General features: G+C 43.4%; 1 protein-coding gene across 2 annotated transcripts in view; it reads left to right on the forward strand.

Moving 5' to 3' along the window:
* The window catches only part of jade2 (jade family PHD finger 2), a 175,653-nt gene that overhangs the window by 9,664 nt on the left and 142,866 nt on the right, over positions 1-23,123 (forward strand). For both annotated transcript variants that reach the window (XM_067492162.1, XM_067492161.1), the window contains exons 2-3: positions 11,581-11,644; positions 16,003-16,088. In XM_067492162.1, the coding sequence (XP_067348263.1) occupies positions 11,581-11,644; positions 16,003-16,088 (150 nt within the window). The remainder of the gene's footprint in view (positions 1-11,580; positions 11,645-16,002; positions 16,089-23,123) is intronic.

Raw genomic sequence — 23,123 nt, forward strand, 5'->3', positions numbered from 1 at the left:
TGTTAAGAACGAACAACAGGTACAGCTCCACCAGAGTTCTGTGATTGTTGATCACTTCTGTGACTAATTACACCAATACATTTACCATTTTGCATCTGGATCAATATTCGACACAAAATGTTCTGCTACATCGGGGCTTTGGCCAAGATGGGGCCTGGTGGCTCAATGGGTAGAGCCTCTGGTTGGAATGCAGGACCGAATCCCACCGCACCAGGTGTGGCCCTGCCCAGCCTTCGTTGGCCACCTTGGCACCGGTTCCGATTTCTAATAAAAATGGGCAGGAAGGGCATCCTGCGTCAAAACAAAAGAAAAAAAACCCTCAGATCAACGTGCAGAACACGTTCCGCTGTAGCGACCCATAAACGGACAAGCTAATAGGTTTTTTTTTTTTTTTTTGCCTTAGCCAAGACAAAACCCCAGAAACATCAACTCTTGAAGCATCAGGTTGCTAAAAGATAAATCTCTGCCGATTCTTAATCCGTGTGTTTCCAGGTTTCATGTTTGGCATAAACCTGTGTGTGTGTGATTGATATTGATGTAAATGACACAAACTCCCTGTGACATTTTGATTCTTTCAGCCCATTCATAATAGTTGCCCTATTTCTGCATGTCTGTTTCTCTCTGTGTCTCTCTTTTATCTCGCTCGCTCTCTCTGTTCTCTTTCGGTCTTTGTTTTTTCTCTCCCTGGTCTCTCAACCTCGCTTTAGAATTCTTTGTGATTCTTTTCTTTGGTGCTCGTTCTCTCTATACCTGTCAAACCTGTCTGTGTGAACCTCTCCTTTTATTTTGCCTACCACCTCTCTAGTGGCTCAGTCCAAAAATAAATCTGTGTGTGTTTTGTGATAGGTTGGGGAGAAGAGTGCAAAAAAGAGAGAATAGGGCTCTGTGTGTGTGTGTGTGTGTGTGTGTGTGTGTGTGTGTGTGTGTGTGTGTGTGTGTTTGGCAGTCTTCTCTGCATGCCTTCTAGCTGTTGTTGTCTTGCTTGTACACACATTAGCACTGCACAGGCTAGTAATGCATTCTCTCTCATACTCTGTCTGTCTCTCTCTGTCTCTCTCTCTCTCTCTGTCTCTCTTTCTCATATTCTCTCTCATACTCTGTCTCTCTCTCATACTCTGTCTCTCTCTCGTACTCTGTCTCTCTCTGTCTCTCTCTCATGTTGTGTGTCTTTTCCCCAATGAAGCAAAGGAAATGTTCTGTGTCAGTGGGACGAGAACTAACTGGGAGGAAGAGGTGGAGGATGGGGATGGCAGGGGGACTGGAGGAAAAGTAAATGATGGACAGGTGACAATAAAATGGAAGGAACTAATAGGAGAGGATGAAGATGGCAAAGTGACAGATGGAAGTGGGGGGGAAATAAGTAAAAGCAAGAAGTTAAGAACTTTGTATTTTCCCGGCCTGGTTGGTTGTTGCCGAAGGCTTTTAACATTCTTTTTTAGCTTTTTGTTCCCCAGGCAGACAGATCTCTGTTCAGTCATTTCACACACGCACGTCAGGATGAGACACACACGTTAGCTTACAAATAAACACAATAAGTGCACTGATATAGAACACATTTCTCTGGACACACACACACACACACACACACACACACACACACACACACACACACACACACACACACACACACACAGAGCTGGATGGTGCTCAGAGCTCCTTGAGGAGCCAGAGGTCAGTCAGTTTGATAAAGAATCCTTGCATATAAATTGCTTCATAACAAGCCATCTCTCTGAGGCCGTTTGTGTGTGTGTGTGTGTGTGTGTGTGTGTGTGTGTGTGTGTGTGTGCGCGCTGATGTGAAACGGCTTCACTCGCACACGTTGTTGTTGATGCATGTGTCATTGTGTGTGTGTGTTGTGTGTTGGGCCTCTGCAGCTACAGTCTCTTAATAATACATCACCATTATGAGGCAGCCATTGTTGTGTGCTGCAAAGTGCCACGGAAAGACCCACGCCAGTGTTTCTGCTGAAGGAAACGCACAGTCATCTACAGGGCAGGCGCAGGGTGACGACAGACAGGGAGGGACAGACAGACAGCTAAGCAGAGCGGCAGCATACTTGCAGACAGACAAACAGATGGCAGGCAAATGGGTGGACGGGCACAGAGGCAAAGAGTCAAGCAGTCAGACAGACAGACCGACAGATGGCAAGCTTATAGGCAGACAGACGAGTGGACGGAGTGACAAATTGGACGCAGCAAGTCAGACGGATTTGGAAGCTTGAAGACACAAAGTGTGTCCGTCTGCATTTCTCCTTCAGAACAGACCAGATTGTTAAGTTGAATAATTTTTGATATTTTGATACAAATAAATGTGTTTGGCTACACATAATCGCCGATTAATAAGTCATACGTGACTGAATTTTGATTGAAATAAATGAGTGACCCTACAGCCTGTTAGCTCATTCGTCATCCGATGGAATATCTGCTGGGGTTTGGGCTTGATTGGAGTCATTTTGAAGAGAGTCAACAAGGAAATTCACTGTTTGTTGCAGCTTTATGAATCTTACCGGGAAGAATTGTCAACAGTAGCACAGACAAACAGCCAACGGAGATGGTGTTAAAATTAGCACCACGTCAAAAGAAATGAAAGGATGGCACAGTCCCACTTGTGGTGAGTCGGGTCAGGCTGAAATCAAGGCTCATGTCAAGAGAATTTTATGGTTTGTTGCTAATTTGAGTCCTTTTCTCATCTCGGCATCGTCCGGAGAATCTGGTCCGAACATCGTCCAGAGTTGCCGTTTCACACACGCAGCAGACAGCCGGAGATTTTTAGCATCTAGGAAGAGCGTGAAAAGGCAGGACGCTGCAGAATTCCCGGCCAGTTCTGGCGTCGCAAAATCTCATCGTCTTTCTGCGAAGACATTTTAATGGGTGTCTCTGTATAAACGACTTGTTATTCTTCTCCACCCTCAGATGATTTTTCATTTTTTTCTGTTTAACACTGCTCTCAAGATAGTGAGAAAGATAGTCAGTCAGTTTAGCGTCTGATCGTCCTGATTCAGACATTTGTGTTCTCACATGCAGCTCTTCTGGGCGAGGTCAGGGTGAGTTCAGGTTTGTAACACAATGCATGTCGGATGGAGGTGCATGTGCACGAAAGAGCAAACCTCGGCTGCTGTAAACATGCTGGGTGTGTGTGTGTGTCGACACTGCTGGTGTTCGAGCAATAACAGCTGTTGTCAACCGGCAACCTGGGTTCCTGGGCCGAAGCTTCTCCTACTTTTATCGCCCAAGTGTGAATTCCAGATATTGCAAAGTAGCTGACGGGATTTTCATTTTCCACCTGCAGCTAGGTGTTCAGATACTCCCCTTTTTCTCAGGCTGGAGCTGTTCAGGGTTTTAGACGCGCAGTCGGACACAGTGCTCTTGGCAGTGTCATAGTTGGCCAGTTAATTAACTCCCCGGGTGACTAGACGTTCCCAGCATGCATTAGTCGGCCTTCTCACGGTTTTTCATTGTAAATGTTTTGGGCTGACACTAAACTATGCACAGAAAATGTGGCTTACACTGGCTGATGGCATTAAATCGAGAGCTGGAGGTAGCTGTCCAAATGCAATGCAGTCTGACGCATGACGATGTGATTTAAGTTTACATTCATGGGTTGATATGTATTGATTTTTGCGTGTAAAGTCAAATCTGCAGGAACTTTGTTGAAAGACATTGATGAAATGGAACGTTTCCGCGTGAACCTGTCTTTAATTTACTTTACGATGGATGGTGATGGATGGCTGTAGCGGGTTCAGAATTTAGGTGCTGCTGGTGGTTTTTGTTTTTTCTGTGCTCTAGCTTTGGAGCGAGGGTTCTCCCCCCCCCCCACCCAAATAACATCCCCATCAGTCCTATGAAAGCACGTGGTCTGTATATAAACAGGCCTATTAACAACACCAGTACAATTTGTAAGTCCTTATGAGACGCAGTCTTGATTAGAAGTAGTTTTAACGGTCTGTGGTGAGTGAGAGTGGTGTGAAAATGCTCTCAGGGGACCCGCTTGTCATTTGTTTGGTTTGTTCTGCTGAATGAATGAAGTCAAATTAGTGTTGACTGTCTCTGTTTTGACATGAGATGGCCGGGCCCTAGTTGGCACGGCTGTTCATAATCTAAATCATTAGACATTATCCAAAAGATTAAAACCCTTACACACAATAGTTTCCCAACACCGATGAATGACTGTCTCCGTTTCGTGACTGAGACTCCCCCTGATTGACATCTCCTCTACTCTCCTGTTAGTTTTGGCTCTTGTGTGTCTTGGCTGTTGTGACGTGCGACAGCCTCAGCTTGAAGAAAAAACATAACCGGTGCAGGACAGTTGTAAAACTAAACACAAATGGCATCCGATGGACTAGATCGCTCTCAACTAGTTTGGATTAGTCTGGACTAAAGTGGACCATGTTTAACCTTCAGCCGAGTGATGGCTGCCTTTCAATCAATCCCATCAAAACTAGCTGTTTCACTTATTAGCCATGCTGTTGGCCATTTCCTCTGTTTTGTTTGAATGATTGTGTGTGTGTGTGTGTGTGTGTGTGTGTGTGTGTACACTGTGCATTGTCTGGCTGCTATTCATTGCCCCTGGCTGATCTGAGCCGTGCATGAAAAGGAGGCCACAGCTCAGACACACAGCTCTTTAATGTATCAGATCTTGCCTGCTGGGAAGCAGATAGCATGCCGACAGTTACAGTGTGTGTGTGTGTGTGTGTGTGTGTGTGTGTGTGTGTGTTTTCCAGTGCATACATCGATGTGATGTTTGCATGTGTCAATTTGGTTTTTTTTTCAACCCTGCCAACATGTCTGGTGCACACGTTAGGCAGGACCTTCTGTCCCCATGGCGTCGTCCGCGAGTTTAGACACGGGATCAACGCAACATGCGACGCTGGACGACTTCAATATTTGCAGTACAGGGTCCTGCTAATAAATGTGCATATTAACAAGGACAAGTAGATTTTCGATCGTTGAGATATTTTCTCCTTGTTGCGTGCAGGCAGAGTTCATATTCACACCATCAGCTGATTATTTGAATTAATGAGCTCATTAGCCAGTCTGCTTGTGTTTAATATAGCACGGTGATTAAAGGATGTAGGGAGCTGCAGAAGTTTAAGGTGGTCCAGGTTTCTCGTATGTCTTGTGCCCGTGTCTGCTTGTTTTCCAGAGTGTCGTTATCTATATCCTGTACATTGGTGTGTTGAAATACAACATCCTGCTGACTCTGTTTGACGTGTTTGTCTTATACAGTATAGTCTCATGTCTGGATGTTTGGCCACGAAGTCTCTGCTTTTTATCTGCCTATTTATTTTGAGATGTCACTCATTTCTTTTTCCTTTTGACTAACGACCTCTTGTCTTCCCATGCATTGATCTCTGGATCGCTGATTCCTCTACCCTTTTTAATCTGCTTGTTTCCAAATTTCATTTCTTCCCTCATTTATTTCAAGGGCCTATGATTTATGTCGGTAATGTTCCACCACAGCAAAAACCACATTATTTCACAATGTGTTTGTGTTTCCAACAGTTTGATAGCGCTCGTATAACACGGTTTCATTGACTCTGATGGCTACTGGCCTTCAGCTATTGTTTCGCTTCAAATCTGACAAAGTGCAGTTAACACAGTACGAGAACCTAAAACCATTAGTACAATAAGGCTGTACACAAAAATACGACAGTGCAATGCTGCTACGTAATACTTTTCGTTTCATTAATCTTCTCCTTATTATCCCCATTGCAGAATTACTTGCTCTGTAATTGTGCCATTTTGCAAGACGCAAATAATAATAATAATAATAATAATAATAATAATAATAATAATAATAATTTCAAAGCTACTTAACAGACTTCAGTACAACATTTAGACACGGATAGAAAATGTACAAAAACCTCTTGCGATCGCCTGGAGTAACCATAGCGAAGCTGCCATTTTATCGTCATCATGATGGCATCACTTGCTGCCTCTGATGCTGTGAGAAGTAGTTACTACAGTATGTGCACAACCATGTTTGAGATGTGTAAAAAGAAGTAGTAGGAAAACATGAGTAGCACATACTGTAAATTGCGTGCAGCAGTCGGCCATACCACATCCCACTGTTTCAATGACAGCTATGTGCACTGTACACAAAGCGAATACTTTCTTCGCTTAACTGCTGTAATATATCATTTTTGGTTTTGTCTTAATGAGATGCTTCTTCTGAGATGAGTCAGCTGCTGCACGAAATGTAAAAGAAACTTGCTGCAGAGGATCCATTTTGTGTGCGAATGGGATTTAGGTTATTAAGCCTACACAGCCGAGTCAGAATATTTTAAATATTTAATGAATTTACAGCTGACGCACCACCTGATGTAAAATGCGCACCGCTCCTCTCAGCTGGGATGCTGAAGGAAATGGAAAGGAGTCCGGTAACAGAGTGGACCCCTGCCTGGTCCTAATTAACAAACGGTGTAGCTGCTGCAAAAGCTGAGGACAGTATCGATGATTCGCTCCTGTTGACCTCCACATATGTACGTTTGGCGCCTACTGATGCTTAATTATGGGAATAATGAATAACTTCAGTGCTTTAGAAAAAGCATCCTATCACTAATGGACCATGGAAGATCTTACTCTCATGTGTTATGACGCCACAGTATCGAACACAGGAAAAAGTGTTATTTCAGTCAGTAGTGTTCTGAAACAAAGTCATAAGTCAGAAAATGGATAGTTATCAGTAACTGTACAGACCTGGATTTGAAACGTTTCTTTGCACTGCACGAGAGAAAAACTATAGGAAGAGAGAGAGCGAGACAAAGTGGGACAAATTGATGAAGACAATGAACTTTGAGGCTGCCTCACGCCTTAGGTGATCCAGTGAAGAAGGGAGGGGGGGGGGGGGGGGAGGGGGGTTTAAGGAGATACGCTGACATTTCCAATTATCATCAGTTCCTCCAGGGTAACGGGCCAGCGGTTCCGGCCTTAAACGCGAATTCAGAAATGCTGGGCTGCCACCAGGACACAAAGTTAAAGACACTGTCCTATCAGCTTATGATCACAGGTTCAGCCCCCAGGACAGCTACAGAGACACTGAACGCCTTCGGTAAATGTTCATCCAGCAAACAGAACAAAGAATTCGTTGTTTTGTGATGCGCCTGACAAAAGTGGCATGAATATCATTATCGTCCTGGTTAAATACAAAGCTTCGCACAGCAAACCTTGCAATACTCAGGGAAAAGCCTTAATGTAGTCCAGTTTTTCCGTCTGGGTAAGCAGACGTGTAGTGCTTGTATCATAAGACCCAAGAATGCTTTTACTGCTAAAACACCAAATTGGGACACACATGCAATCAGAATCAGAATGACTCCCCAACTGCTGCCGTAACAAAAAAACCAAAAAAAATAAAAAAAAACAACAACCTAAACTAAATTATAGGGAGAATCACTGAGGCCTGCCTCCCCACAACGGGGAATACGTTCCTGGATTTTCGCACTTCACCAAGCGACGGCTGGTTTGCATTGTCAGCAAACCAAATGAAACCCGAATGTCAGCAGCAAGCCACAAGCTGACTGATACGTCTGTGTGAAGATGTTCCCTCTCTTTAGTGAAGACACGAGCCTGCTCCACCAAATACAAGTGTGTTAGATGCATAACTTGAGTGAAGCTACTATAACAGCGTTCAACTACCCTCGTATTCAAAGCATTAATTATAATCATTTTTATGCAGAGTGGATCATTTCACATAACTAAGATCAGATTATTGTAGAAATAAAAGGGGCTAGAGTTGGGTTTTCCTGGATGTCTGATTTTCAGAGTAAACACTGTGACTTTAATTGTATGTAATACATAAGAGGCACAAGCTCGTGCAAGGAAAGATGGTTGAATAACAAGTAGAAAAGCGAATCGTTTTGATTTTATTTTATTTTTATTTCAGTTTTTGAGGCAGGAGTCTGCACATTGAACTGACAGCACCTAGTACATTTATTAGAGCGAGATCTTTGTCAGGCATCTTAAAAAATGCTACACTGGATTTTCTTGTTGTTGTAGCAAAGGGAGGTGTCACTAATCACCTCAGTGAGTAATGACCAGCATCCACTGAAATGCAATTAATTAATTAACTGCATTTAAATGCTTCACCTTCATTGCATGCATTTAATTATTTACACCTAATTATTTACACGCCATTTGCCGCAGGTATCACAGTGCAGGTTTTTTATTGGAAAAACTGTCGATGCAGCAGAAAAAAAACTAGATTAACAAGTAGATTTCTTGTGCACTTCATACATCCTCAAATGTTCGTGGAGGCACCAGTCGCCTCTTGACACCCGCGAGCGAGGAGCACCGCTGGCAAAGTGTAATGGGTGTGACAGTGTGCACAACCAGTCACAGTCTCGACGCCTCTCCCGCCCTCGAGTTCTGTCGGGTGTGTTTGCCAGAGTTTCTTAGCCAAGCTGAGAGCGGTGCAGCCTTGGACTGAACCCAGTGACGGGTAAAAAGAGAAAAGCACATAACGGATGCTGTATTCACTTATGAAGCACTAAAGTGCCTCCAAGCTCATGATAAATGCTTTTCCTAATCCGGACCTGTACATTTAAAACGGTGTAGGAACATATGTCTGATGCAACAAGTCAGAGGCATCGAGTTGATGGATGGAGCCCTGCTCTGCAGCAGCTGTAGCCACAGGTATAACCTTCAAATACCCCAATGGGAGACACCTGGGTAAATATTTCTCACCCAAGCTGAATGGATTTATTCTCCGTGTTTAAACCTGGGCCTCTTTTATGTCACAAAATAGCCCAGTTCTTAAAAATACTTAAAACAGCTTTTAAAGTGACTCATTTAAATACCTGGTCCTGTCTTGGTGTTCACATTTTCCCTTTGGGTGGTCAGGACAAATATGGCTGCGCTACTGAGGAACAAACAACAAAAACCAAAACACGCTGGTACCCAGAGTGTGTTAAGTGGGTCGGCGGAGAGTTTAATAGACGCTGGGAAACTCCGAGCAGGCTCCAAGCGTGCAGGACTCGAAGTCACACATAGCTGGAGGAAGTCAAGGATGTAGTCAAGGACTTTCCTGAAAAGCAGGGAGACGCGGTGGAGCCCGGGAAGATGGAGGGAAAAGCGAGTGAGGACGAGGAAGTCAATGACGCACTTTACCTGAATTCCGCGGACTTGCCATGTCGCTGTTATTGTAAGGCGGGAAAGGCTTGGAAGAGGGGGGGAGAGAAAGTGGGATGGCAGGGCTCGGGTGAAGAAGTGTTTTTATTATTTTTTTTTTTTTTTGGTGTGTGTCAGCGTAAATGTCAGTGTAGTTAAGTGTGTTCGCGGGGCAGGCGGGAGGCCAGGATACAGGAAGAGCCCCATATAAGAGGGAATAGCCTAGTTTTACAGCCTCATAAATCAGGTTGTAACCCCCCCCCTCCCCCTCTTTTGACTTGTCTGCCTCAGTCTAGCAGAATACTAAAATGTCCTTTTGACTTCTTGACTCTCTCTCTCTCTCTCTCTCTCTCCCTCTCCATCTCTCTCTTTCACACTCTCTTGACCCATGGCCTCCTTTTTTTTCCTTTGAGCTCCACTTAATGTATTTTCTTCCTTTTGGCCGTTAAACCACCACGGGAAGGGATTAAACGTTTCTTGTTTTTGCCCCGTTGTCTGTTTTCCCTTTTCCCTTTAATCTTTGTCGCTCTTTTATAAAATTCATATTAAACTATAATGTAACCAATTGAGTAGCTTTTTACTATTTGCTGCTGCGATTCTCTTACCTTCAGGTCAAAGCTTAATTAGATTGTTAATTAGTTAGCTTGTCATGGACCTTAGTAGTTGTTTAAATAGAAATATTAAAACCACATCAGAGCCAGCAAACCCAAGTTGGAGGTGAACACATGTTTCCCCCGTGAGCTTTAACTATTCATTTTTGTTGTTTGTCTCCATGGGGATTGTGGAATTTATGAAACCGTTTTTATCTTCCAAAATAGTTCTAATGTTTTAAAAGCCCATGCTGCAGACTGCTGACATCACCGCCGTCTCATCTGGCGCCTTTGCATCGTGAGGGGAAATTCGAGTTTAAGAAGTTCTTTCGGTCTGGAAGTGCACTGGGACTTCACCCACATCCACACATTGATATATAATGACAGGAAAGTGAGAATGGTAACAAGGGGTCGACACGACATGTCTCAGGACGGTGTTGACCCGCCACAAACTGAAACGTCCACAGTATCTGATCTGACTGGATGGAATGGAAACAGTTGGTCATAATAAGAAATGCCATCATCTGTCTGATTTATTGCCTTCAATCGGGTGATTTTACTTTGTGCTGAGTGTTTGTTGGAAAATTTGAACTTTTGCTGCATTAATAAACATTTTACCTCATGGTTTTTCTTTGTGTTTTAATTTAAAATATCCAGCATATGTTTTGATTTTAAAAGCTTTGTCCTGGCGGGTTCTGCTCTCTTCTAGGGAAGGAATTATTTCCTTCCTCTCACTCACACAATCTGCCATCTTTCCCCGTAAAGTTCCACCTTTCTCAGCTCACTCTTTATTTGCCATCTCCTTTTTAACCATGTCCATTCAGACACTCACCGGGTGTCCAACTGCAGCATCTCCTCATCTCTGCGCTTCAGTTTTCTCTCCCTTTTCCCCATCTTTGAAAGTGAGAGTCACTCTCTTTAATGTGCCTTTTTAGCTGCTGTTCCTCGTGAACGTACACTCTGCGCACGAGTGAACACATTACCTGCAGCTGTTGTCACACTTGGAAAATGGTTGTAGCGCAAGATTGATTCAATTGTGATTTTAAACAAGGAGCAATTCACACTTTCACGGTTTTCCAGTGGCAGTTAACTTCCAGTGGAAACGCCTCAGTTCAGTCAAAATAATTACTTTAAAGTCTCCTACGTGTTAACTCTTAACTTCGTACGTCTTTATCTTAGTGATGTTGTGACTGCACCTGCCCATTCATAAAAGAGAAAATTCATCCATCAGGTGATTTCTGTCAGAAATAAAGTTTGAAATTATTGCATTTGGGTTTAATTGGATTTAAAAGCGGACTCGCTGCCTATAGAGAATTTAAAGTTGATCACGTCATGCGGGGGGAACAATCTTCTGAGGTATCTGCTCAGCCTGTGATGGTGGGTTCAGTGGGTGGAACGATGGGCTGTCTCTGGTTGTTTAACCATATCTACTGCTCCACAAGCTAATTTCAACTTGTTGTTACTGACAACCAATGGAATATTGGGTTTTTAATGTCTTCTTTTCACTGCACGAACTCTTATCTGCTTCATCACAGTTATCGGCTGGTTCTGTCATGTGTGTCATTTAGAAAGTACCTATAGTATCAAAGCATGTGCACAACGGGGGGGTTTATACAACAGCTCTGTGAGCTGCGGGATGAGCTCAGTCGACTCGTACAAGGACTCCCACTGTATGTGAAGAAACAACTGCATCATTGTGAAGTGCTAATGTGTGACGGCAATCCAGTCAGTTTATTCTGGCAGGCCGCCTGCTCGAGGCTCTGACAGATTGGTGCCATCGGCGCATTATTTCATTAGCACTTGTGTTTTCATAGTGAACATCTTCTCACTCATAATTTTTTCTCTCTTTCTCCCCCTCCTTATTGCCGCCTCCCCCCCCCGGACAGATGGAGAGCGAGAGGAAGAGGAGAAAATACTCCACGAGCAGCAACGACTCAGACACCACCGACAGTAAGTTGGAGGGAAACTGATTCAGGGAAGGGAAAAGTGTGTGTGTGTGTTAGAGAGAGCAAGTGGGAGAAAGAGAAAGTGAGCACGAAACCTGGAAGTGTCATAAAAGTGAGTGTGCTGCTCCTGTGTTGCTGTTGTACAGTGAGCTGCCTGATTGAAGTCAACTCCCACGGGGGATTTCTCATATTCCCTCCCTGCATCGACTTTTCCTCCTGACTCACGGCCATCGTCCACTCCTCATTAAAATGGTTCCTCTTTAAGTACAGCTACAATAGACTCATGCAGCCCAAACAGCCATAAACACATCATAAAACACTTTTCCTTTTTCAAAATGTAAAAACAAGTCTGAATAATACAAGTTTAAATTTAAGGAGAAAAGTTTCTACTGTTGACAGAGTTGAAATATTTGGACTAAAGACTTAGATTGTTTAGACATACTGCACACTCAGAAGACATTCGTGTGCTTTCACGTCATCACATTCATTTAAACCGCTCCAGTTTAGGTCCCCAGGCTGTGTGGGGCCTGAGGTTGACAAATTCCTTGAGCAAATGGCACCGAGACTCTCTGATCTCTGAAGGGAACCTGAGCCGGTGCTGGAGGAAGGTGGCATCGATAGTATGGAGTTGAGTTTTAGATTAAAGCTATGATATGCATCTGGCATGACACCCTCCCTCCTCCTCCCTGCTCTGCTACGCTATTATGATCCAATTACTATTAATAAAAAGCAACAAAATATATCAATAATAACAAATAATTTAGGTTGAAGCCTCACTCAAAATATTTTAGGAAACTTTTGTGGTGTTAGTGCAGGAGCTGATTTAATTAGAATAAGTGAGCTGCTACTTCACTAGATCTCTCTTATCGATACTTCATATCAGTAATCTTCAAGGGCTCAGTTTGCCCTTTATCCACTGACATTACAGTTTATATGACAGTTTATGAGGTTACAGATTTATTGTGAGTCTACAGGTGAGTGTGGCCGGTAGATGATAAAAAGGGGCTTGTGTTAAAAGCAGTGGGTTGACACATGCACACAGATGGTTTAGGTGTCTCAAAAGCAGCCAATGATCCAGCCATGCGTTTGATATGCGTATGATGGCAGGGAGTTGACAGCCATAGATGGTCGCGCTTACCTCAGTGCCAAAGGGGAGTTGGGACTTGAACCACCCAGTGATTGAGTGATCGGAGGATGACGTACAGCTGCCCAACAAAAGTCCTAATGGTTAAAAAATGTCGTTCACAATTTAATCCCCACCAAATGCTCTGTAGCTTGTTGAAACCTCAGTTCTGGCCAATCAAGAGCGAGAAGGAATTTCAGCTTGGACAGCACGTTTGTTATCAGGCCCTTAATTTTCCATTACAGATTAAAGAAACCGGTTGAAAACTGGTTCCGCATTGTTCAGACAGTTGCACGCTTCCTGTATCGACGCCGGCGGCGTCTTGTCGCGCATTGCATTGCATTGCAAAAAACTATGTGTCATGACCTCAAAGTCCGTGTCTGCACTTTTGGAAACATGCAACAAGGAGGATTCAAGGATGAGTGTTCAGACTCTGAGACAAAGAAACAGCTGCCCTAATGCTGAAAATCCTACTTTTTTTTTTTTTTTTTAATCACAGAGAAAATGAATCGTGCATTAAGAGGAGATTTAATGTTAATGGCGCTGCCATAAAATTTTTTTTTAACAGTTCTCAACCCTCCTGAAGATCTAGTAATACCTCAAGATAGCTAGTCGTCATAGTCATGTAGCCCAAGAGACAGGCAGAGTCACACCGCCCCTTAGACAGACACCCATGAAGACATCCACTGCACGATGGTGGGAACATCTGGCCAGTCTGACACATTACCAACACTGGCAGCTTCTGATGGAAAATCATCGGATAATAAACAGCAGTACAGTGGTTCACAGGCATACTTGGCTCTCAGCGCTGCTCCCTGTCTGCAAAATATGAAGATTTAGTCAATGTGCACTGCTTGGATTTTTTTATTTAATTTTATATTTGATTGTTCTCCTCTTGGCGGTTCAGTGTGACTGATTCTTGGCATTTGGCAATAACAAGCAAATTTATTTGCTCTCAGGCCAGTGCAGACAGACCTCATACAGGCCTAGCTGTTATATGGTCACAGGTCTGCATGTATAAAGTATTTTACGAGGGCTTTAACAGGCTGTTGGTCGGACCTGACTGTGCCACCCTGTGCTGAAGGCCATACTGTGTGCTGTATAATTAGCCGTTAGCCGTTAGCTTCCCCCTGGCCAGTGCCGCGTGGGCTCCAGCTGCATCTGTTGACTCGAGGTTATTGGGTTTCTAATTGAAGGATGCCCATGATAATTTTGGCTGCCGTGCACCAAGCGGGGCTTTTAATTAACACACGGACATGATGGCAACCTCCAACTGCGCTGCGGCCCGTTGGGTTATCTGGCCGCGGTGCTCGAGCGGCGCAGCTGTATCATATGGATCTAACCTGCACACAAACACACACATTCTAGTGGCAAGTGTACACTTTTGAAACGCAAAAGCAAATTAGCAAACAGTGCAATTAAAATATTACACTTAGTACACACACATGCACACACAGCCTTCTACTCCTACGCACACGCCGGAGCAGCTTCAGGACCTTTTGGCAGAGATTCTCCACATCTCTGATGTGTTTTGATGATGGAGATGGAGACTGCTGCTGCTGCTGCTGCTGCTGCTGTCGCTGTCGAACATGTCACTCCAGCTGTAGGAAATTTGAGATGCGTTCGAAACTCATACACCTGCTTAAAATGCTGCCCCACTCCTCTCCTCTCACCGCCTCAGCGTTTTTAGTGGTTTTGATGTGTTCCTCCAGAGTCTCTGCACTAGTTTACCTTTAATAGGCTCTCTAACAGTGCTGAAACCTTCTTACTCTCTCAAACGCCCCAGAGTGTGTAAGGATTAATTAGAAATCATTATCTGCTAATGGCCTTCAATTCATATATCTAGATTTTCTGTCAAGTTGCAGCAGTGAACTTGTGTGTGTCTGTGTGTGTGTGTAATAGAATATAAAACTGTGCAACTCAGAGATGGAGATGTTGGCTCAGTGGGAAATAAGTGTGGGTGAATATAAGTGTGTGGATGCCCAAGTTCCAAATGCATGTGTGTTACCATCTCTATATTCAGTATGTGTTCATGTGTGTGTGTTGGGAGCAGGAGTCCCTTATTTCAACAAACCAAGCCTGACAACGGTCCCGCCCTCAGCGCTGTTAGTGGTTCAGACGTCACAAGCGAAATTAGCGCCGTGGAAGTGCTGCTGTGACGGCAGGGGAAATATGTTGAGTGGGAGGCAGCACACATGCACACACTCGCACACATACAGTCACGGTCACAATGTGCTATTTTACATAGCACTGGCACATTTGTGTTTTCCATTATGCCACTGTGATGCAATTTAATTGCCAAAGTGTTGCAATGTTTAATGAGAGGCAAACACTGATTTTGGCTGTATCTGTTGCAGTGGTTTAAATAAATCTCTGGAAAAAAACAGCATAAATTAATTACTCTTTTCTTTTCGTATTACTATGGCCTGTGTTCACATACATCGGCAACACACAAAAGGCTGCTGATTGAAGCGGTGGGTGGGATATTGGCTCCAATGTGTGGTTAATTGCCATTAAGTGTGTGTGTATTAATGAGGTTGTAAAGGACCACAGTGGACTAACTGCTTAACAAGATGCTGTTTATACTGTCATTACTTATTAAACCCCTTTAATAGATCATCATCAGGCTGCTTCAATTAAAGGCCTCACTTGGAGTGGTCTTACTGCCACGGGCGTCGGAGAAGTCACATGAAAGGCCTGTTTGTCTGCTTTTTTTTGTCAGTGCTCCTCTGCAGTGCTTGAATCACCTCCATCCGTGTAAATTAAATATAAGTTAAAAGTCTTGAACCCCATCACATGCTCACTCAGGAACTTCTGATGACCAGCTTTTTGCTGTCTAATAAGTAACCGATTCCCCAGCGGCTCGTGATGGGTACAGGTACGGTTTGACGTTTTATTGTCACATTTATTCTTGGCAAATTTCTCCAGTGGAAGAAAAAATAAGTTTCTGCAGAGTGAGTTTGTACACACGCGGCTAACATGAAGCCTGATCCACAGCCTGAGACCTGTTCTTCATTTTCCCAATATAAATCATCATTCCCTCTCATGAATGCACATTCTTAACAAATCAAACGCAGGTTACGTTCAGTCCCAGATGAATGGAGATTTGAAACACTTTGTTTTGCTCAAGCTTGAGAAGAAAGGTCCATAGAAGCTCATTTGTATGTCAGGTAAACATTGATGCTTTCTCTTCTGATCTTCAAAAGAAAACCCAATGAGTTGTTGCCTCTGTGTTGCAGGTCAGGTGACGTCGTGGTCCAGATCATCCAAGAATACAGGCACCAGCAGCACATGGGTCCGCCACCAGCACAAGAAACCGTCAGAGGTAAGTTAGAGTCATCTGTACACAACATGCAATAGTGTGTTTAAAGGAACGGTCTCCGTTTGGCCGTTCCAAAGTCACGGTTTTGCTCCACTTAAGTGTTGCTTTAAGATAGTTTTTGTGGCTGTTGGTCAAGTACCTACAGTTGGATTGTTGGGGTTGCTGAGCATCAGTATGATCTGAACCCTTGTTCAGCAGAGGTATTACAGAGAAGGGTTCAAATCCCACAGCTGATGTATGTCCTTAAGACAGATATGGTTTCTGCTTCAGTGGTGTCATTTTGTTTCTTCGTCTTCACGTGCAGAGCTGAGCTGATTGCCGCAATCATGGATGGATAATCGAACACGTGGGCTCGGGCCTGGGGGCCGGAAAGGTCAGGGGGCCCCTTAGCCAGGGGCTCTGTATGAAGTACAGTAACTGTTAGTATTTCTTCTTTGAGAATCACAGAACTCTGATTCAAAGACCCAAAATGACCACGAGGAAGCCAAAAGGAAACACAAATTGTTCCCAAAGAGTTTGGGGGGTAGGGGGACTGACACAACTGCCAGAAGTAGATAGAAATTGCGATAGAGAAAGAAATAGACACACACACGATGAAGGGTTTTCACTACTGTATAAAGTGTTTTTGTGGTGACGCTTTCAGCCAAACGAACACACTGTGCTAGAGTCTATGTAAAAAGAACAATGAGATTATTATGCAGTGCCAAAAGATAAAGGTGGTTTAAAGGTAAGCTGTTAACAAGTATGACCTGTCAATCAACAATCAGTGCCGTTGGTGAGGTTGGTGTGTGAGAGATACTCAGACAGCTGATTGGATATTTCTCTGTACTGTCAACTTTGGATGGTAGTTTTTCTGGAGATTTCCTCTTTTCTTGGTGTGACTGGACTTTTTTGCTTTTGTGCTTGGCTTTTACCACTGTGTGTCTTCTGTCAAAAGCTGCAGCTGTCAGATAGACGGTGTCTCAGCCCTCTGAAAACCAGGGGAGAACCCTGATGATGAAGACTAAAAGTAGACGTTAACTGATCCCAAGGGGATCTCCCCCCCCCCCCCGCCGAAAATAGAAACAACCTGCTTGTTAGTCATCATGCGTCTTAGTCTGGATGTTTAGGAACAGTGGTGGGGGGGCTTAATCTATCCATGGCTGTAACCACGACATCATACATGTCACAACACATCAGAATCAGATAATTCTCCTCTGGAGACAAAGGTAAGATGCTTACAAGACGGATTAAATGAATGGAGATCATGCCTACCTAGTTTAAAGGCCACGAAAGCCCAGGTTCAGCCAAATGCACATATACCATCTGTATACCACTGTTTGGGCACCAATTTCCTGGTTTTCTGCCTAAATTGTTCATGAAATGTTATCTGACCTTCACCAAAGACACATATGTCAACAAGCACAATGTTTCTCAGCTGATGAATCTTTCATGTGTTTATTTAACACAGCCATTAAAAATCCAAAGTGATTGTGGAAAATGTAATGGCAACAGTTAAACCTCTTTTGGCAGCAATAACATCAGGCAGTCACTTCCTGTATATGTGGATTAGACCTGCACAATGTTCACGGGAGCTTTGGGACCGTTCTTCCTCACAGAACTGCTTCAGCCCAGCCAAAAATCTTCTGTGATTCCACAGCATCTCTTAGGGGTTGAGGTCTGCGCTCAGACTGTGGGCCACTCCAAAACGTGGATTTGGTGTCCCAGAGGCCATTCTGTAGTGATTTACTTTGATGGTTATTGTCCTTCTGCATCCTTCAGCTTCTTCTAAGCTTCAGGCTGCAGACTGCTGCCCTCACATTATTCTGTAGGATACCGTGATGTTCACTATGGAAAGTGGCCCAGTGTGATGTTTTATTGTTGGTATGCAGTTCTTTTCTTACACCACATGTTATGCTGGGAGTTCTTCCCAAACAGTTGTACCTGAATTTCACCTGTCCACAAGACATTTTGCCAGTAGTGTTGTGCAGTGTCAAGGTGGGTTTTTTTTTTTTTTTTTGGCAAACTCCAGGGATGCTGCAATGTTTTTTTTTTTTTTTGAAGAGCACTGGCTTCCTGCCTGTTCTGCGGTTGACTTCTGAACAGAGATGTTGTCTGACTGTACACTGATGAGTCTCCAAAGTCTTTGAGATCACTCTGCAACCCTTTCCAGCTACATGCAAATCGACACCTTTTGGTCGTTGGGCTCCAAAGATCGCTTGCGAGACACCGCTCACATCAGCTGCTGCTGCTTGCGAATAGCACACTGACCTAAGTCATAGAAGTCCAGAGTCTGAACTGCACCTCCATTCTGGTTTTATTGATTGGGCCCCTTAACTCCAGTTGACATTGAGGGACATCATAGGCTATTACGTTGTGTGCTTAATGGGTGTGTGGCTGTCTGTCTGTGTTTTATCAGATTAGATAAGATCACAATTCATGAAATGATAAAGGGTGCCATTACTTTTTCTTGCAGCTGTGTTTTCATAACTGGAACAAACACTTCTGCCCAATGTGAAAACAGCCCCTTCTGTCACCACAGCTGAATCAACCAGGCACATAGATGGCACAGGCCAGTTGGCTAAAACACCAGGTTAGGACATTCATATCAGCATGATGAGCAGTCCTTAGGGCTCTCCAAATGACCACCCTGAGGAAGAAACTGGCATAATCCAGTTGGAAAATGGTGCACTGTACTTTAGCAGTGTGCCCTGCCACAAGCACACAGTCCTCCCACTCCTTTAGTGAGGTGGGTTCAAGTCTGTTTGAGGATTTTGCGCCCAAAGGAAAAAAAAAATAAATAAAAAAAAATAAAATCAGCCATTTGTAACAAATTACATCTTCTCTCCATTAGCGAGGGTGATTTGTCTTTAATAAAGAGGAGAAGGTAGTGTAGTACCCTTGGCTGGCACTTTTCAAATTTAAAAAAAAAAAAAACACTCATTGAGACACTTGAAACAACGGTCTTTTAGAAAACGAGTTAATGACCATTTTAGAGGGCAATTTGCTCTCAACTCTGCTCCAGATTCTCCCCATCCTGCTGTCAGAACTGTCTACAATTTGAAGAGCGCAAATAGTTTGTTTTTTCGAGGGCTTACAAAGAGAAGGAGCAAAGGAAAATAGCATGCGTGCCCCTGAACCTCCGCAAAGTACAAGTCATCAGCAGAGCATCTGTCATGCCTGTGCATTTGAAGCTTCCTCCCCCTCAGCTCCATCCAGTTAACCACAGGCTGTTGGAAGGTCCTGTCAGCAATCAGTCTCTCAGTAATTACTACTGTAGCTCTCTGCTGTGACCCGGGCTTTAGCTGAAGAGCCAGGGGCCATGTTCCCTTTCATAACGCTTCCTCCTCGCCTCTCTCCAGGGCTCGCTGCTCTTTTGTAAAGGACTATGTTTTTTGCCGTAATCTTTCAGCCTTTGCAGTAGCAGTGAATGACATGAAAGGTCCCCCAAAGGAAGAAGGGTGGTGGGTGCCGTTTGACAGAGGTTCAGTGAGACATTTGGAAGTTTGAAGATTGTTGCAAGTGCATTTGAACTGATGTTGGAAAAGCTTAACTGGCTGAAATCGCAACGTTTTCTGGGACTTATCTCGGCGCTGCAGGAGACATGTCGCCAGATTGATACTTGCACATTACACGTGTCAAATGTTGTGTAATCACTGATGTGCTGTTTCATACATATCGGCACCTGAAAGGAATGACATCTCATTCATACGCGCAAACCTCTGCAACCTGTAAAACATGTTTGAATTTATCGTCGGTTATTCTTTATCCAAAACAAGAGAATTTATCTGCTGTGCTTTTGCTGCGTGTTGCTAAAATTTGGGAAATGATGCGTCTCGTACAATAACAGATTGGAGCACTAGTCGTTCAGAACTGCAGCTTTGTTCGGGAAGTAAAAATTCACATTAACTGCTTGTTGGACCATCAAACTGTGTCTGATCCACACTTGGAACAGTGCAATGAACTGATTTATATCTGCTGCTTTCTGATTGAGCAGGTGTGTGGAGGTGTGAGGGTTGGCAGGATTTGAGCGGCTCTCCTTTCATTCTTGAAACGACTTCTGTTAGCGTCAGTGTGTACAGCTCTGTGTGGCAGTGCTTGAGTTTTTGTGAACCCTCGGCTTGTTTCAAAAAAACAAGATAAAACACTAAATTACACTTGGAAAATGATCCAGCCTTCAGTTACTGCTGGGACTCCCTTTTTCTGCCGTAGTAACTCCAATGAAGATCTGCGGTTTTTCAGCCCTTCATCTGGGCTGTTGCCCACCTTCCACCTTACAGAACGGCGTGGGGGCTGTTCTTCAGCATCCTTGCAACAATTGCCTCCCACAAGTCCTTCCACAGAAGGACTTTGGACCTGGCCCATCCACAACATCTCATCCACCTTAACTATTCTTTGTACAAACAAGTCATTCTACCAGGGTCCCTATGTTGCTGCATGATCCACTTCCTGTTGATCTTCAATTCACCTTTGGATACCTTGACACTTTTACCATGCTTCACAGAAGGAATAAGGTTCTTAGGCTTGACTTTAGTGTTTGGCCATTGCCAATTAAAACACTTTTCATTCAAGGACGAAAGTTCCAGAGTACTTGAGCCTTATCCGTGCAGAGAACATTCTGACAACAGCCTTCTGGCTTATTCACACGGCATCGAACAAACTGTAGATGGTCAGAAATGTTCTTTGTAGAAAATAGTGGCTTTCTCTTTGCAGCTCTGCCACGCCTCTGTTCTTCCAACGCCCTCATGATGATGGACTCATGAACATTGATATCGGCCGCTGCAGGTTAGTCGGTCGACTGATCCTGGGGAGGATCACTGTGTTCTCCATTTGTACATGATCTGCCAGACAATCGACCGCTGAAGTCCAAATTATTATTTTTTAACCTTTCCACCCTGGTGATCATCAACGAGACTTCTCCTAATCTAGACTTTTATTGTGAAGACCCAGATTTGCTTTTAAGAAAGGACCTCGCAGAGTCGCACATGATTGTCATCCTGTTGACTTCTAATTAAATAGCACCTTTCGTACAGATAATGCAATTCACAGTGCCTTACAGATGAGGTACAAGCAAAAACGATACAAGATAAAGAGTCGAAACTGTGATAACGCCCATAAAACAGCGGTGTATTTAAAAAAGGGAAGTCGACAACGAGACACACCCAATGAGGGAATAAGACCGAAAAGGATAGAGGAGACTATAAGACTGTGGGACCAACGCACACACACACACAAAAAACATACTTGTTACATACAACTGACTTTAATTTACCTTCCACAAGAAGAAAAAATCTTAAATTCTTCCCTGCCGTTGCAACACACAAATATTTAAACTTGGATAATCTTTCACAGTAATTAAAACAAATTAATTGTGTTGCGCAGAAAAAGAGACAAGTGCAACGGTAAATAGGTTTGAGGATCTCTTGTTGTACATGTCACTGCGGCAGAAATGATGAAGAATGATGAAGACCGTTTTGCCTTGTTGACATGACTAGTCGACGGGATGAAGAGGCCTTTGGTAGTGTCTAAGCAGTAGATGAATTAGACTAATATAGATCAGGGAAGCAACTGCCAAATGTCACATTTACATGTGGCATTTGTGTTGAACTAGTTCATCAGCAAGAATAGTCCACGGTGGTTGAAAAGGTTAGAAGATGATGCTTATCAGTGCTTTGTCAAAAAAAAAAAATTTTTTTGACTTCACCCACATTCACCTATTTATCTGCAATGTTTATTAGGGCACTGGTTTCCATAAAAGACCGTGTTTTGTAGTTTTAGGAGAATTTTCAGTTAGAATCTGGTGTTTTGTATCTTTCATTCTTGCAAGCATTTGAGAATTGTACATTAATGTTCTTTGTTGGTGGCAGCCAGACGTCACTTGAAGTGCTTTTATAAAGCCTTCGTCAAATAATCTGAGCGATGTCAAAGAAGGCTGATACTTTAGGTGGTGAAAAATCCTCAGGAACTATAAAGAGCGGCGCTCAGCATGTGGACAAGTTCGTGGAACAACACTCACTGTTGGCTGAGGGAGGTGTGGCGACTGGTAAACACTTTAAGCTTGTAATGACAACGTAGCTCTTTTCTAAAAAAGAGCCTTCTCCATTTGGGCCTTTGCAAGTCTTTGACTGCAGTTTTGACTTGTCTTAGAAGTGGTTTAGAGGGCTTTACTTAAGCGGAAGGAGGACACACAGTCAAATGCTTTCCTATTTATATATTTATATATATATATATATATATATCTATATCTATCGTCTTTATAGATGACTGCAAAGATTGAGGATTTTTAGACCTGTCTAGACTAAAAGGGAAGTCATCATGGCACAGTACACACACACACAAAGATCAGATTGGGTTTTTCTCGTTAATGATCAGGGTTAGAAGCTGAAAAAGTGCATACGTGCACCCTGCATAGAACCAGGAGTCACCAGTCAGAGTAAGCATGGTGTCTTAAGCAGCTCTTCTGACAAAAGTAAAGCTCTCCTTCTTCCGAGAAATCCCCCTGCTCTCCCTCAGGGGATTGTATGACAGTTGTCAAAACACAGCAACACAGGCAGAGGACACACACACACACACACACTCACACACACGCTATCTCGACGCAGAAACACGAATACGCACTTTGCAATGTGGGAGTTTCTTCCAAGCTTGCATTTGCAAAGTCCTTTTTTCATTTGCCACACTTTTAGTGCCACAGGTTTTTGTTAATCTGACATCGGCCCTGCCATCGCGTATATATGTGTGTAAAGATGGCAAAATTTGTAGCAAGTATTAAAGTTGTGTGTTGATATTTGCCTTAACACACTGGATAATGATGAATCGGCTGCATCACCTGTTTTTGGGATATTCAGAGCCTCTTTGAATCACTGAATACTAGACCTGATGTAAAATGTACAAAGAATTTTCATTCAAATACAAAAGTGTGACAATTATCGTTCATGATTCATCATTAATTTTAACATTATTCAATTCACAATTTGGCAGCTTGGTAAATTATCTAAGAACTGTGACTCGCACTTAGTGCAGCAGTTTATAAGAATTGACAACTGGGAAGTGGATGCA

Source organism: Channa argus, chromosome 22 (assembly GCF_033026475.1).
Source record: "Channa argus isolate prfri chromosome 22, Channa argus male v1.0, whole genome shotgun sequence".
Taxonomy (NCBI): domain Eukaryota; kingdom Metazoa; phylum Chordata; class Actinopteri; order Anabantiformes; family Channidae; genus Channa; species Channa argus.